Source organism: Malania oleifera, chromosome 6 (assembly GCF_029873635.1).
Source record: "Malania oleifera isolate guangnan ecotype guangnan chromosome 6, ASM2987363v1, whole genome shotgun sequence".
NCBI lineage: Eukaryota > Viridiplantae > Streptophyta > Magnoliopsida > Santalales > Ximeniaceae > Malania > Malania oleifera.
In genome coordinates this window covers 104,574,477-104,592,263 of record NC_080422.1, presented here as the reverse complement: position 1 = coordinate 104,592,263, position 17,787 = coordinate 104,574,477, and the positions used below count along the sequence as shown (strand labels likewise).

General features: G+C 35.8%; 1 protein-coding gene across 2 annotated transcripts in view; it reads right to left on the bottom strand.

Moving 5' to 3' along the window:
- The window catches only part of LOC131157338 (uncharacterized), a 36,888-nt gene that overhangs the window by 9,080 nt on the left and 10,021 nt on the right, over positions 1-17,787 (bottom strand). For both annotated transcript variants that reach the window (XR_009137249.1, XM_058111404.1), the window contains exons 6-15: positions 11,849-11,915; positions 11,021-11,186; positions 10,797-10,911; positions 10,509-10,584; positions 10,221-10,403; positions 9,528-9,688; positions 5,239-5,344; positions 4,694-4,898; positions 4,301-4,587; positions 4,029-4,150 (exon numbers count right to left, since the gene is read on the bottom strand). Coding sequence is in view for 1 of the 2 variants with exons in the window: in XM_058111404.1 (XP_057967387.1) it covers positions 4,029-4,150; positions 4,301-4,587; positions 4,694-4,898; positions 5,239-5,344; positions 9,528-9,688; positions 10,221-10,403; positions 10,509-10,584; positions 10,797-10,911; positions 11,021-11,186; positions 11,849-11,915 (1,488 nt within the window). In the remaining variant the exon portion in view is untranslated. The remainder of the gene's footprint in view (positions 1-4,028; positions 4,151-4,300; positions 4,588-4,693; positions 4,899-5,238; positions 5,345-9,527; positions 9,689-10,220; positions 10,404-10,508; positions 10,585-10,796; positions 10,912-11,020; positions 11,187-11,848; positions 11,916-17,787) is intronic.

Here is a 17,787-nt window from a genome sequence, read left to right as displayed (position 1 = left end):
GTTAGGCGTAACTCCTGTAAAAGATAAGATAAGGGAGGGACGACTCAGATGGTTTGGGCACTTGCAACATAGGCCACATAGCATGCTAGTGAGGAAGAGTGAGTTAGTTATTATAAGGGGTAGGGGTAAACCTAAAATAACTTGGAATGAGATAGTAAGGATTTAATAGCCCTGAATTTGTTGAAAGAAATTGTCCATAATTGCATAAATTGGCGGAAACGGATTCATGTAGCCGACCCCACCTAGTGAGACTTAAGGCTTGGTTTTGTTGTTGTTGTATTTTTTTTCTTTTTAATCCGAGAAAAAATATGCATGAAATATTATTTTCTAAAATTGTTGATACACCAAAGTTCAATTTTTATATTATTGTTTCTTGATTCCTTCCCTTAAACAGCATAAAGTTCATTATTTTATATATATTCCCTAACTCATTCTCTTATTTCTCATTTGTTTAGGGAAAGCGTCACATGAAATATGATATTTTTTATTGTTAAAATTTAAATGTATTCGTTGACTAATACTGAAGAAGAGATTTTAAGGCAAAAGGAAATAATAAATTGGCTGAAACTTGGTGATAGGAATAAAAGCTCAATTCATTCGCTATTAATGATAGAAGATCAAACTATCAAAGATTCAAATTAGATCCCTAAAAACAGAAAATGGCTCAAAAATTGTGAGTCATCAGGACATATCAGAGATAATGTTGGAGTACTACAAAGATTTGCTTGGTAGAAGAGGTAACAATGTTATGGCTAGCAATGCTGACTATCTTAAAAGGATTATTGTTTGGTTTTGAATGGAATGATTCTGAGAAGTGAGAAGGATATCCTCAGTAAGCCTTTGGACAGAAATGAGATTAAAACAGCTATGTTTTCTTTTTCTGGTGACAAGTCACCAGGGGCCTGATGGATTTAATGCTTTGTTTTTCAAAAGCTGTTGGCACATAGTTTGGGAGGATGTCATTGCTGCTGTTTCATCATTGTTTAAGGATACTAGATTGACTCAACAAGTTAATACTACTCTGCTTACCAGTTCCCAAAGTAAAAAATCCTTCAAATCCAAAGGATTTTAGGCCTATTGCCTGTTCCAATCTGATATATAAATGTGTTACTAAGATAATGGCCAATAGATTGCAAAAATGTTTGGATCTTTTATCACATTAAATCAAACTGCCTTTGTGAACAGTAGAAGTATCCATGATAATATCCTTCTAGCTCAGGAACTGCTTCATAAGAATCACATTAATAGTAAAGCAGCTAAATTGGCTCTTAAAATTGATCTGATGAAGGCCTTCAACTCGGTTGATTGGGGGTCTGTTATTCAGTTACTGGATTGTGTTGAAACTCCCACTGATTTTTCTGCCTGGTTAAAGAGGGTATTACTACACAGTTTTCATTGCTCTTTGAAGGTTTCTTTCAAGGCAGAAAAGGTGTTAGGCAAGGGGACCCTATCTCCCCTTATTTGTTTGTGACAGTCATGAAGGTTCTTAGCAGAATTTTTTATCACTCTGCTAGTCAAGGTCAGCTGTCTTATCATACCAAATGCAAAAACATAAAGCAGGTTAATCTTTGCTTTGCTGATGATCTACTGATTTTGACTAAAGGTGATATATATTCTGCATATAGCATCAGAAGATCATTGTGTATCTTTTACAAAATATAAACTGTCAGGATTGAAAATATAATCCTCAAAAATGAGAAATGTACTGTTCTGGGATTCCAAATGAAACTATTTCTGAAATTCAACAAATTTTGGGCATCTCTCTTGGTCATCTTCCACTGAAGTATCTCGGAGTGCCTCTCACTACAAAAAGAATCAGTAGAAGGGATTGTGATATGTTGACTGATAAAATTTCTGCCAGAATTCAAGCTTGGACTCACAAATTCTTATCTTATGCTGGTAGATTGCAATTGATTAAGTCTATCTTGCAGGGAATTTATGGCTATTGGGCTTCTGCTCTATTTCTTCCTAAGATTGTTAAAAAAAGTAAGAAAAAAGATTTAAGTTTTTTCTTTGGAAGGGAAATGATAGGTATACTCATAGCTGTAAAGTTAAATGGCAGGATGCATGCAAGCCTATAGAAGGAGGGCTGGGCTTGATTTTTCTTGAAGATTGGCAAAGTATTATGTCAATTAGAAATATTTGGAATTATCTGTATATCTAAAAGTTTTCTTTGGGTCATTTGGATCACTCCTTTAAACTCAAAGGTAAAAGTATTTGGGCAATTCAGATTCCTACTGATTATACATGGACATGGAGGTGGATCTTAAAGAAGTGACAAACTGCTTATCAGCATATTCGGTATAAAATAGGAGATGGGCATTCAACATTTTTTTTCTATGATAATAGGCATTCTCACATTCCCTTGATTGAGCATTATGGTAGGCAATTGCCTGTTGAGTTTGGTCTTCAAATATTTGATAGAGTGGATTCAATAATTGATGGGAGAGAAGCTGGGTGTGGAATAGAAGATTAACTCAGAACATGAATTCTGCAAAAGTGAATATTGGTTGCTTACCCAATTGTGTATGTCAGTGTCAAATCCTTAGGAAAATAAATGCAAATGGGAAATTCTCTTTACAAACTGCTTGGCATATTATTATAAGAAGTAGAGGTAGCCCTGTTCGAAAGAATAATATCTTATGGGCTAAGTACTATGTTCCCAAATTCTCCTTTATTGCATGATTGGCTATTCTAAATAGATTGCCTACAATGGACAGGATGGTTTCTTGGGGGAATATTATAAATCCAATTTGCAGGAGCTGTAATGATGAAATAGAAATTAGAGATCATCTCTTTTTTGGTTGCTCAGTTACAAAGCAAATCTACAAAGAAGCATTGCTGAAGGTGAATATTTTTGGGACATGATATGGATTGGAATTTAAACTTGTCTTGGTCATCATGTAACAGTAATTCTAAGTTGGCTGCTATTAGTAAACTGGTTTGAGTAGTTGCTATCTGCTATACTCGGAAACCCAGAAATGCTTTGCTGTTTGATAGAGCTCCTACCCAGACTCGTCTTATTAGTCTGAAAATTGCTCAGGAAGTTGAAATTTTAAGTTCTAAAGGAAGCGACTCTTCTGCAGCAATCTGACTCTCTTCTGGTTTGTTGTTTGTAAAAATTGGCTGTGGTCTCTAGTTTGAGACTTTCTGCTGGCTTTTGTTATGTCTGTTTTCTGTTTGGTTCTGTTTTAAAGGATTCTCTGTTTTTGTTTTTTTTTCCCTACAGTTTAATCTATGGCTCTTAATTCCTCCTAAAAAAATCTACAAGTATTTTATCATTTTACTTGTTTGCATATTCAATATATGCATGTCATTTCAAATTGATTTTGTAAATTTGTACTGAATTTTACAATTCAATTCATTTCTTGATTCTCAATCCCCAAAATTGAGATATTCGATTCACGATATGAATCTCGATTTGATAACAATACATACATCAATTCAACATACAGTTTTGGTTCACAGAATTGCTTGTGACAAAAAGCTACAAACAATGACTTCCAAGCAACTAAATGACATCCATTTGGCAGCATGCTGAACGGAGGAGGGTATTGACATATAACCATCAGTCACTACTACAGACCTCCATCCTACAGGGTCAGTCTGATAGAAACGTCCATACAACAAATAAACTTAGATTTTGAGTGAAAATATATCTAATAATATACAATAACTTGCAAGCATCAAACCAGGCCTTGAGCCCACGTGGTTCACCTCCTGGCTCCCTATTGGGAAGACAAGGGTTCATTTCCTTTGGGGAGGAATTCCCCCAAATTTTAGAAGGGAAGTAGGATGGGGGTTGTTGCATTGGAGGCACTGGGGATAGTTAGCTGCAGTGGTCCCTATGGGGGCCATGGGTAGGATGCCACATACTCCAAAAAGAAAATTTGCAAGCATCTATGCATTCCATTTGTAGCACTTTATAAGACAGCATCAATCCGTACAGATTATACACTCACTAATATAAAACTAGCAAAATTGACAATCAACAACTTGTGCATAATAATATGGAGGCGAAGACTCACTCATGTACACGGTTCTGAATAGCCACTTCTCCCTCCAATTTCTCATGCCAGGGTATACGCTCAGTAGCAGTTTCCCACAAATCTTCTTGCTCAAAGGCCATCAACTTGAGTTGACCATGATGCTGCTTTCCAGTAGCCCAAATTACAAATAAAATCAGAAACAATTTCCTACATAATTGTTAGAAACATAGCAGATCTGGAGTTGACGAGCATAAGAGAGAACAATAAATTTTTGTGGCACATACAAGCATTCAAAACGCAGAACAACTTACCACTGGATCCCTCTTGCCCATTCCTGGCACTGAGTTCCCCTTTGATGTTATTCTACTCAATATAGAGGTGTCATCAACCTCTGAAACAGGTATCGGTGCAGGGACTTTCCGCTGAGATTTGTTTGCTAACTTATTCATCAAATAGTTAAGCGCTCGAGGCAATTGTAACCAGAAAATTGCTTCTGAGGATTCACCAAAGATTGCAGCTGCAAATGCAAACCTCACAGCAGACCCTTTATTCACAGCGGTGGAATACAGTCTAACCCTCTCATCATCAAGTATGCAACCTGGCCAAAAAAAAACGGGGGAATTTAAGAAAGCACAAACTAGCCAATTGCACAGATACAAGCACCATCACAACAAGAACCAGCATAACAAATACTGAAAGCCCACCTTCTTTTCGATAAGGTTCCAACACCTTAAGGAGCAACTCTGGAACTACAGGGTCACCAACAGGCTGTGATTCTATCATATAACTGCGAAGATCACCTCTGGGTGAAGGAATTCCTACAGTTTGGTAGTGTCTTTTATCCATTGCAGCTCTGGATGCATGGAACCAAGAGGGCTTTACACCCAGTTGCAGGATCATCCGCAATGCCTGAAGAATTAAAATTCACTCAAGTTCAGCATTTCATCTCAAAAAAATACCACAATTGCAGAAAACTCAATGTGTGTGTTGTATTCAAAACCAGTTCTGTAAATTCAGACTTTACGAACATCCTGGATGTTGAATGTCTTTCTACATTATAAAGACAAACACCTCCCTATAAATGTCATGCTTTACACATAAAAATATTAAATTCCCAACAAAGAAATAAATAAATAAGGAAACTCTAGTTACATTAATCACCCAACTGCCAGGGGGCAATAGGAGTAAGCAAAATTATAGTGATTTTGTACAAGTCAAAAAAAAAATGAAAGTGTAGAATTAATGTTACCAGGGCATGTGGTGTAGGAAGTAATATGGGAGAACATAAAGGCATTGGCCTGAACCTCTCTTTAATAGCTCTGGGCTGGGGTCTGGAGCCATTTTTTTTGTCATTTCTGCATGGAAAGAGAGCAAGCTGGTTAGTATTGAAAAAATAGGGGCAACTTTTTGATACCTATATCAATGATTACAAGAATAAGGGGTTACGAAGGTGAATGTTATACAGTTATACTAAAAAATGCATGAAACTGTCATCTTCATGTTAAACGCTTAGTTCAGCCACTAATTTCATGTTAGTGAAATACTGTAAGGACACATGGCAAAGCACATAATCAACCAAAGATCAGCCATATGTTCAAAATTCCGATGCCACCATATTGAAGCAACATTGATTTTCAATCAAATATTACAGCCAACTTATATGGTTATACCAGCAAGATGGGAGGCACTAAGTCATCAATGTTCATATGGGGGAAGGTTCTGGTTTCTGATAATTCTTTCTAATCTTCATTATCCTGAAATACATGTAAAATCATTTTCTCTTGACGCCCTTGATATCAGTAGTATTTCAAACACCCCTTTCCCCTAAATTTCATCACTGTTCGGTCACTGGCAAAGCTCCACGCACCAGCCAAGCATCTTCCAGCCATCACCTCTTCAAAATCCCCACTTTGGACTTATTTCTTCACACCACCATCATCACTGTTCTAAGCACCCCTCAATATACCACCATCTAAAGTTCCATCGCTGGAAGGTCACAACCAGCAGCGCACACACCTCACGCGCTGGTGAAGCATGTGTGATTGAACCCAAACTCTCCGCATTTTCCATTTTCATGAGAAATTGCCTCCAGGCACAATATTTTTAGGTTTCTTCCATGATATTTTGATCTAAAGTGCGATATTTTGATTATGGACATGATATTAAGTGAGCAAGCATGATAATTCGATGCAAAAGACTAGAAATTTAAAATCCAACATCAAGAATCAGACCAAATCACCATTCGTAAGTTGTTTATGAGGGTTTGTTTTACTTGAAGATTGTTCTTAAGAAATTGTGAGTGAAGTTTGTGGTTTGCATGAACAGATTGAGGATTGTTAGCAAATTGTAAAAATCCTTGGTGATATATAACTACAACATGGTGATTAGTGTTGAGTTGTCTGCAAAAGGTGGAATTATTGTCCAGTAGAGTACAAAACATGGAGAATGCCTTGGAGACTATTACAGATGCTTTGAATAGGCTAACAACCAAAGTTGCAGCCTTAGGTAAAAGGTCCATGGATTTTCCTACAAAACAAGAAGGTGGTATAGCTGCTGTCCCTTGTACTTTTGAGTAGTGTGGTGCCCAAATGATCATTGGAGCAAAGAAATTAAACTTGAAGTCTCAAATTTTAATGGTGATGGTTCTCCTTATGAGTTTGATGATTGGGTGTATTCCTTGGAGTGCTATTTCCAATAGTATGACATGAATGAGGCATAGTATTTAGCTGAGTCAAAATTGAAAGTAAATGCTCAGATTTGGTGGATTAAACAACAGGAGATCTTCAGAAGAAGGGGATTTTGTGTGACTACGGTGTGGAATAAGATGAAGTGAGCCATGCTAGGGCAATTTGTGCCTCTCAATTATCAGTAGCGTGTTCATCTCCAACTCTTTGATTTGAATAAAGAATAAATTACAGTGACAAAATACACTAGTAGGTTCTATCATTTGACTACTTGTGCCGACATAGATTGGAAAGAGTGATGATAGCTTTGTATAGGGAAGGGTTGAGCCAGCTATTGCCTTCAAACTCATCTCATTACAATTGGGGAGGCAGTAAATTGAGAGGATATGCAACATAATCATCCTAGAGCTACATCAACCCTCAAACTTGAGAAGAGTGGTGGAGTTGTATGAGAGAAAACAGTTGAGCAATTGGGTAAAGGATGATAATGAGGATGATGGCATTCAAGTAGTTGAAAAGTTGAAATTAAAACAGAAATACTAAGTGATTTTGATGATGATGGCAACATGAATCTGTTTAGTGCTTTGGCATATGTTATTTTCCTGCAAGGTTGAAGAAAAAAAAGATTGGAGTCGAACCAACATTTTCAAACTTAGGTGATTTGTCAAAGGCAGCTTTGTACTTTGGTTATTGATCCTGGTAGTTGTACAAATGTAGTTTTCAGAGTAACTGGAAAGAAGTTAAATTTAGAAGTTGAACCTCATCCCAACCAACACAAACTTGCTTGGGTAAACAATACCAACTTGAAGGTCCATGATTGTTACTTGGTTAACTTCATGATTGGTTCGACTGTGGAGCCAATTCAATGTGACATACTCCTCTCTCAAAATTTATCATATCCTTTTGGGTCTTCCATGGTTACTTAATAGGAAGGTTAAGCATGATGATATGAAAATTCTCACTCCCTCTCTGTTGACGATAAGCCTAGGGTGGCAAACAAGCAGAGCCTAAGCATGTTCAAGCTAAGTAGGAATGCTCGGGCTCAGGCTCAGGCTCGGGCTTGGCTTGATGTAAAATTTGGAAGCTGGGCTTGAGCTCGGCTTGGGGCCTAAATTACTAGCTCAAGCTTGACTTGGACTCCGCTTGGTTAGTCCACATATTTAATATTAAATTATTTTAATTCAAATATTGGAGGACAAATCCATGTGGGGCCGGGACCATGTACAGCTCAGTCATCGATGGGGTAATGAGTGGGAGAATCTTGAATTTATAGGCAAAGGAGAGGATGAATGTTCAAAGAGTTTCCGATGTGGGACAAGAATGGGATGGAGACTGGCCTGCAAGTTGCAACTGACCTTGAGCATTTTATCCCACATCAATAATTCTTAAGGGGGAAAAGCCTCCCCATCTCTATAAAATCTCATCCCCCACCCTGCAGCTACTTCACGCTTTGTAATTGTAATTTTAAATTTAATTTTAATAAATAATTAATTATTAATTCTAATAAGAGCTGAAAATTAGTAGTGTAAAAATTTAATATAGAAGGGGAATTATAGATAAGACAGTACTTAAAATTTAATAATATAATGTAAACATATTATTGTTGCTTTGTAATGAAGCAATGGCAGAATTTAAATAAATGAGCAGTAACTGAAAAATTAATGTGCTCAAAATTGAAATCGAGCCCATTACAGAGCTTAATCAAGCTGGTCAAAAGCCGAAATGAGTCAAACCCATCCATGCTCATGATCGGCTTATTTAGTAAACAAGCCTAAAAATTGGGCTTGGGAATTGACAAGCTCAAACGAGCACTAATCAAGCCAAGCTCTCAATCCACTCATGAGCGACTTGGTTCATTTGCAGCCCTTACAAATTGATGCCATCTCAAGCTCTTCCACTCAACAAGTTGAAGTGTACCACTGGTTCCTTTCTTATGAAGCAAGATGATTCCATTCACGGTGATGGTAACCTTGCCTCCTTGGTACTTTTACCAACTCAACAGAGTTGAATTTTCTTGGAAGGAGAGAATTGACGAAGGATGAGAAGCAGGTATTTGGATGGATCATTTCAACCCCGTTTGGAGACCTATGTCAAAGAAGATGATCAATGGATTATTGGCTCTTGAACCCAAATGTGCTTAGTTAATTAGCTGTTTTTGTGTTTAGTTTTCTTGTAGTAGGATAATGTGTTTTAAGGGCTTGTTGATAATATTTGTGTATTTTAGGGATACGTACCGTGTGTTTGTAATTTGATGTAGTTTTAGGGGTATATGTGTAATTTGAGGTGTTGGAGGCTTTCTAGTGCATGAAAGCAATGTAGGAGGTTACTGTTAAATTTGAATTGAAAGTGAACCTATGATTTCCCCCTTGTGTCTCCTTCTCGTCCTTCTTCCTTCTGTTTCTTCTTCTTCCCCTCTTCTTTTCTCTCTCTCTCCCACATTCTCTCATGGCTGCAGATCCTTGATGCTGTCCTACATCACAATATCTAAGCAGTGTGTCTTAGCTCAAGCCTTTCCCATCCTGGCCTACTAATCACTAATCAGGGATACAATACAACCTCAATTCTCATTAGAAGGTTGAAACAAGAACACACAGAAGTCAAGGCTACCCCATCCCCATGGGTAACATAGGAATGTCCTGAGGGAGGAGTTCAGAGACCTTATATTAGCACAGGCTTCTTTCTTTTTTCTTTCTAGGTCATGTAAGCATCATGCCATCATCTAACTGCAAGCCTGCAACCAAATGTACCTGAAGACATTTGGTTCACAATAAATACAAAAAAATATTATTTTTATGTAAATGAAAGAAAAAAAGAAAAAAAAAAGTTTAGAAATTCATTGAGTTGTGGCACATACATATTAACCTCAACAAGGCGAAAGCTACCATCAGCTCCAGCAATGCATAATATCAGCGGGTCGTTTTTATCACTTCGCAAAGGCAACCAATCCAGTTCCAATACAAGGGTTCCAGGAAACTGAGGCTGTAAAAGGGAATTAGCTAATGGATCCTGCGAATCCTGCAAATGAGGAACACATTTATTTTCAGGATCCAATGAAGGAAAAGATCTCTAAGGTGTTTGGGCCAAAAACACATTATTTTAAACAAACCAACCCAAAACCCATATCATCTGACAGAACATAAACTTTTATATATACAATATAAGGAATTTTTATCAACATTAAGCCAAAAGCTTTACAGGAAGCTCTTGCTTCCAGCCCACTCTCTAACAATGGCTAAATCATATCAGTAAATACAATATTCATAATAGTAGAGTTGTGAAAAAGCATAAAATAGAAATCTGATTTAAGTTTTATGCATCAAATAGGCAGAAGTTGCCAAATATGCATATAAAAAACTACCAGTTCGTTTCCTAAGTGAGCCAACAGGAAAAGATGAAAAAAGCATTGGCTGTTAATCAGGTGGCAGACTATGCAGATTAACGATTAGTATATGTACCACCATATGTGTATAACAAATTAACAGAAAAATTGGAAACGCACCCATGCATACACGCACAAAAACCTAATAAGAACCGTTTTAATGCTTACAAGATCAAACACTGAAAATGTATTGTCATAAAATAGTACAGCAATACGCCCTCTGCTACGGTCACCAGCGACCACAGGTGAGAATTTGATTCTTCTAATTCCTTCTCTATGAGTGTAAAATGAGGAAGACTGTCCAGTTGTTACATCCCACCACCGTATGTTCCCTGATCTGTCCCCCATAACCTGTTAAACAATAAAGTCAATTTCTGACTTAGAAAGCTGAAAACGATCAGAAAAAAACTGAGACAGCCAATTAAAGGTGGTAGTTCTAAAATATTTGATACATACTACATGAGGCATGCGGTAAGCCATAGCCGTAACCAACCCATCAGATGAAACAAATGAAGACGAGGGCCATTTTGGTCTGGAGACGAGTAATATGAAAGCTTCATGAGATAAGCAACCTAATCAAATTCTATCTCAAGTAGCAGAAATCAACAGAGATAAGTAGGACCATATAATAATTCATAGTGATCATTGATCAGAATTTTCCTCCTTTTTTCCCCTTTTTGTAATAAATAAGAAAAAATAAAGAATGAGTTTAAAATAGGGGCCAAAGTTGGAGAAAAAAGACACCTGAAGTCTCGAATTCTTCGTCCATGAACCTCAAAAACTCCAAGTGCACCATTTACTAGTGCAAATGCAAAACTTTCTGAAGTATCATCTTGAGATCCATCAGAGGTCACAGTTTCTGCAAACAAGAATTATTTTCATCATTTTTGAACCCTTTTTGAACATGCACTAAAAACAACAGCTAAGCAGCCGAGATTATGTGATCATTTCAAAGGAAACAAGCTCACTAGGATCAGTTGAAGGTGCTGTTGTTTGGGAAGATGCTCCACTAGGTGTCACAGCTGTACGATCTTTAGAAAGAGACGATTTCCCAGAAGATCCACTTTGAACTGGCCGTGGAGCTGCTGGAAGTGTCCATTCCAATACCGTGAAGGGAAGAGCTAATGACCTAAGCTATATGTGAAAGTAAAATTGTCGAAATACTATTAGAGAAATCAAGTATTTCAAAAATAATAACAGTAAATAAAAAATAAAAAATAAAAAACCACACTACAATATTGATCACATATACATGCCTGCATACACTCATATGTGTACTCAAAAATACATATACATATATGCACATGCAAGTTTGTGAATTCTTGTAGTCCTAAAACTTGTCACAAATAAAAATATACCAAAATCTTGCTTCTTGGTATGCACCGGTAAGAATTCATTGAACTGTCGTGTTCGCAATATGTTAATAGGAATATCAGCATCTCAATATATCAAACTAACATCTCTACCTCTTTTCAAGTTGTTGCCATATGTTGGTTGCATATTTTCATACTGTCATCAACAACATCAAATCTCTATGGCAATTCTTATCAAAGAAGATAGAGATTTCTAGAATTTTGCAGAAAAATCAAAATTCAGGTGATGCTATTAAGTGAAAAATCTGTACCATCTCTAATTACATCAAGCAAACTTTCCCAATCACCAAATAGATTTCAAAATCCAAGATACTTAATGATCTCAATTGGCTCCTAGGCAGCCGAACAACACCGACAGATGATCTATGTTTATTTGAAAATATTTATGTAAGAACGGGAAGAAAAAGGAATCAAGCAACTTACCATGATGGGACTCTTTGTCATTGCCCACACCTCAACAGGTGCATCACGAAAGAGAATCAGAAGATACCTGTAAAGTTACGAATGTGATACAGGATACAGTTGTTACGGGTTAAAGGTGCATGAAGTCATGAAAAGTTAGATATGAAATACTATGTAATGCAGAAAAACAGGAGACTGTCTTACTGCACGAGTATAACTCTAAAAAACACATACTTCAAAACATTCATATGGACAAAGTTAAGAACAACATCGGTGTTAATGATTCACAAAACAGGGTGCTTATTAAGTCACAGCACGTTCCAGAAGCTGGTTTGCAAGAAATTAATAAAGATCCTCACACTACTAATTGAAAGACAACCAAGAGAGAGAGTAGAAAGAAAATCTTTGCTGGAATTTTTCTCAATATTTTCCCAAGGTTTTCCTGGGCCCTAAACCTCTGCCACTAATGTGTTCTATTATTGTAATATAACAGTTTTAAGTCCTTTGCAATGTAAATAGTGCTTATCTAACACGCTTATTCTTTATCCCTGGTATTCTGAATTCTCAGAAACTTCCGAACTTTGAGTACAATGCATTCATTTGAGAAAATTCCCTAGTCTCAACCCCTGTGAGCATTACAATTCCCATGTAATGTGTTAGTTCCAAGTCTTAAGTCCTCCAAAAAATGCAGCACCCACTTATTTATACAGTATAATTTGTGAGTATACTCAAAATTGACTAGTCAGATTGATGAGTTTTCACACGCGGGCACACACAAATCCCCCAACCCCAGAAAAGAACAAAGAAAAAGAAAGTTCTGTTAACACCAGGACATTTCTGTCATTTTAGAAGAAATGAGTTCCGTGGTACATGTTGAATTTCTTGAATATTAGAAGGATGAAAAATAACCAAAGCTAAATTATTTTTGATGAAATGAGTTGTTTAAACAAAAAAGATAATCGGTTAAGAATAACACCAATAATTACAAAAAACCAATCACATCGAAACCCCAATATTTTCAGTTCTCAAGAATTTCGAATCTTCAGAGTTTCAACACAACTCCCAAGAATTGACAAAAACCTAACATCTAAAGTTCTATGTAAACTTCAGCATTTTCCAAGAATGTTCAACATTTATCGAAATTCCAAATTCTCACAGCGTATCATATTATTTGTAGGTAATATATTCCTAATAATATCCATATTCATAACTAAAAGTCATAATCATTGGACCAACAAAACAACCTTTTTCAAAGATTAGTTCACTGCTTGCACAGACACAAACATACATATACAAGCATAATTACGCATTATATGAATAAAAACATGTATTTAATGGAAGCAAGTCTCCTCAAATCAACTCATGATGAATTGACAAAAAATTGGTCCAATTGACCAAGTTAATAAAATAAGGCTCCTTGATAAATCAACTTGAGGACCCAAAGTGCCAGATATACTTATGTGAGGATGAAAGGTCTTTGGGATTGAAATCAGGCCAAATTTTGGAGTCCGGTAGGCATCACTGTCAAAAATTATGAAAACGAAACCAAAAACAACAACTAAAAAAAAAAAAACTCAAAATTGAAAACAAGCAACTTGTTTGATTAATGTTTCCAAAACTAAAACAAATTAAAATTTTGATTGAACAAATGCTTATTGCCTTGAAATATCAAAAAACAATTAAAATACATAATTAAAATAATAAAATACAAATTAAAAAAAATATATTACAATAAAAGTAAATTTTAATTATTCTACTGAATTACTAAATTTCAAAACTCATTGTTTAGTGCCTACAAGAACAATATTATTGTACATGGCACTTCAAATTTTGTGAAATATTTTTTAAAGACTACCATTTTTTTTTTTCAAATTTTTAGAAATTATATTGATATTTATATTTTAATTAGATTTTAAATTCTCATGGTCATTTTATTTTTATTTTAATTAAAAATTATGCATGAAATGAATGATTTTGTCCACAAAAGTTAATTATGGATATTAAAGTATGCTAGCAACAGGCTGCCAAAATAACTAAAAACCATAAAATCTGTTTTGAAAATAGTGAAAATTGATAATGCAAACAGAAAATTAGCAACATAAACAAACACATTTTCATATATGTTTCTTGACTATACAGAAACACACAGAGGGACAAAAAAACAAAAAATATACCAAATGGACCCTTAGTTTTGGACTTCTAGGGAGAGTGAAACTTCTATAGCAACCACATCAAACATTTTTGCCCTTATTCTCAAAATCTGTTGTTTTCTCTATCACTCAATCCCTTTCATACATAACTAGGAACTAGCACAATATTAGTAAGTAGGAATGCAACGCAATAGAATGGGAGGGGTCACTTTATTCCTATGTATTCCTATACAATTTTTCATTCCATTCTAGTCCTAATTCATTCGAGTCCAGCCTACAAACATGGTGTAAGCAACACATCTGTCTTAGAACCTCAATTTAGCACTACTTACTCAGACTCTTTGGTAAAGTCTTGCTTAAATCATGACAAAAAATCTCGCTTACATGATGACAGAACACCATTATAAACCTCAAAATATTTTTCATAGGCCACACATTTAATAGTTTGTTATGTATGGATTAAACAAAGATGAAGTTCCAAAATATTTTTGCAGCTTTTGAGGCATTTTGTGCAAAATTATTGTCTTTATGCAATTAGGTTAATTTATGTATCAGACTATCAGTGGAGGACATACTTCTTGAAAATATTGTATGTCAGTTTGAATTTTGTATTTACGTGCATATTTCTGCCAATACTATCATATCCCAAAAAAAAAAAAAAATTGACAATACCATGTATTTGCACTTCTAACCTTTAAGTCTCCCCACTTCTGCATGCCAGTTCCCACTTCATGTAAATATGCTTAAGACTTTCAGTTACAAATAAGAAGCATGGAAAATATAAGGTTTTGTTTAAATAGTTTCTGACTTAGTATATGTAGGCCGAATGATATCAAGTGATTTAGGGCTTCTTGGGAATTAACTTAGGAGGGTCCCTTGTCTATTTTCTTGTTTATCTTGGTGGTTGATGGGTTAAGTCATAGTTGTCAAATCAGAATTTGAATCATGAAATGAAATTCCAATTTTGGGAATTGAGTATCGAGGATCATTGTTCAATCATAAGATTCAATACAAATTCCCAAAATCAATTATAAATGACATGCATATATTGATATACAAACAACAAGCAAAATAGTAAAATATATTTAAATTCTAACAGTAAGAAAGGGTCATATTTCATGTGTATGCTTTCCCTAAACAAATGAAAAGTACGGGAATTTGTCAATAATATTAATAAAAAAAGAACTTTTGTGCTGTTTAAAGAAAGGAATCAAGAAAAAATAATACAAAACTGAACTTCCAGTGTTTATCAACAATTAAAAAAATAATATTTCATGCACATTCTTTCTCAAATAAAAAAAAAAAAAAAAGCAATTAACCTAAAAATAATAATAATTGAACAAACTACTCAAAAAACCAACTTTTGAATCTTCAAAACACAATGAAATATGAGTACCACCCGTACCACCTTAGCCAATGAATGTTTGGCTCCTTCTCAATGGCAGAACATCATAGCCTTCTAAGAGTGAAGAAATGGTCTTGTGACTAGGGGCGTACAAAATTTACCAAAAAACTGAAACTAGACCAAAACCGAACCTTTTGACAATTTGGTTAGGTGTTTCGGTTTTGGTATTCAGTTCGGTTTTGGCTTTTACGAAAAACGACTTTCAGTTTCAGTTTTGGTCTTATAAAAAAAACCGAACCGAAAAACCAAAAAATTGATTAATATGAAAATAATTTTAATAATATATATTAATATTCAAAGATAAATACACATTTAATAATAATTGGATAATTTTTCTTCAGAATAAAATAAACTTTCAGTTGTATTTATTAAGAAGTAGAGGCACCCCCCAAATTCATATTTTCAATGTGGAATAAGTGATTGAAGGGTGAAGAGTGAGAGGCTGAGAGAATTGAGAGAGGACTGAGGAGTGAAGAGTTGGCGCAAGGGGGTGTTGGGAATGGTTGTCCCCCATTGGCTGGAGGAAGAAGGGTTTTCTGAGGCTCTACCCTAGGCAAGGGATTATGGACAATCATGTGTGGTTAAACTCTAGACCCTATTGAGAAAGGTCCCCAGATTGAAACTCCATCCTCCCTCACAGAGGTCCAGACAAAGCTCGCACTGAGCGGAGTGGTTCGCGGGTCCCCATAGACCATGCCACATGGAAACTGGCACTATTACACTCCTTTCTAATCCTAACAAGGGAAAGCCCGGGTATAGAGCTGTGAGAGTGTGTGAGTTTAACAATTTCAGTTTGCACCCCCTACCCCAAATCCATCCATTATTCAGAGTTAAACACATGCTTTATTCACACAAGTCATGGAATCAAGTAATCACATGCTTATCATCTCATGTTAAATTAGGGCATTCACAGTTAATCACATGCTCATTCAGTAGATAATGAAAACACAAGCAAAGTCGAGCATTTATTTCAATTACTTACTGTGATTTATTCGCAAAGTACCTGCAAACAAAATAATCATATGGACAATGTGTACATAACAAGGAAGGAGCAATCAAGAAGGCTCATTAGATTTGGATTTTGGAATAATCCTCAATTAATCATCGGCTCGACTCTCAAGTATCTCCAGTGGAGTTACCAAGTTGTCGCGACGTCCCGGACCCTGCCCAGAGAACCACTCTTTGGTGAAAATGGGTGCGGCTGCAAACTGAAAAAAAATGGATGTGTATTTTGGAAATGTGATTTTTCGTGAAAAAGCAATGTGTGATGGAGTCGCCACTAACCTTTTGAAGTGCGGTTAGAACACTTGATTACTATTTTGGCAAGTTTTTGAAATTTGTTCGGGATGAAAATGATTTTCTATGCCTAAAACAACATTTTTGTGATTTTTCCAAGTGTGAAAACATTTTGTGATTTTTGTGATTTTTCCCAAACTTCATAATAGCGCAAATAAAATCAAAGTATGAAAATATTTTTGGGATTTTTGAGAATTTTGTGATTTTTGTGGATTATCTGAGTACATAAATAATAATATACAAGTGAAATGGAGAGAGTCGGTGTGAGCCGGTTCCGGGAATGATGAATCGGTCAAACGTTGACCGACACGGGGGGAAAACCAATTTAAGGTCTTGGTCGCGACCATGAGTCAACACGTGTTGCCGTACGCGTGGGCTGTGTGTGCATGTATGTACACCTGCCCAGTGTTGAATGAATGATGCATGTATCCCAATGTTGACCAATTTTGACCAAGTAAATTAACCAATTTTGATTGGACAAGTTGAACAATTTCATCATAAAAGAGCCTGGTGATTAAAGCATGAATTTATCATCCAAATAGAACCCCAACTTTAAAATCAAAGGACTCATTCAATTGAAAATCTCATTAAAAGTTTAAAAGATTCAATTAAACCTTTAAAGCTCAGCTTTCAACAACACATCACTTAATTTTGAAATCTGAGTCAAGGATTGTCATTTAGATTTAAATTGAACTTCAAGAATGAACATTTCCTAGCACTGAATAAATTTTATGAAAAACTCAATTTAAAATCATAGTGAAAAAGGCTCAAACAGTTTTCTCTAGAACACTGGGACTTGACTCGAAATTGCAAAACTATCTTGAGATAACCGGGATTGCAGTATGGGACTCCAGTTATCAAAGGGGCTCAAAATTTGGGACAACCGAGGCTCAATTAGGCTCAAAGTCAACTTTGTTACACCAAGTCCTTTCAGAAAGGCTTGGTAAAAATTAAGGTGTCTACAGGCATCATTTTGGATTAAAGTGACTTAGAGTTTCAAGCTCTAGCTGGTTGTGCATCATTGGCTTGGCCTTTATCATATCTAGGTCTTCCTTCAAGGGGTAACCCTATGCCTGTTGCCTTTTGCAACCCAATGGTAGCTCTAGCTG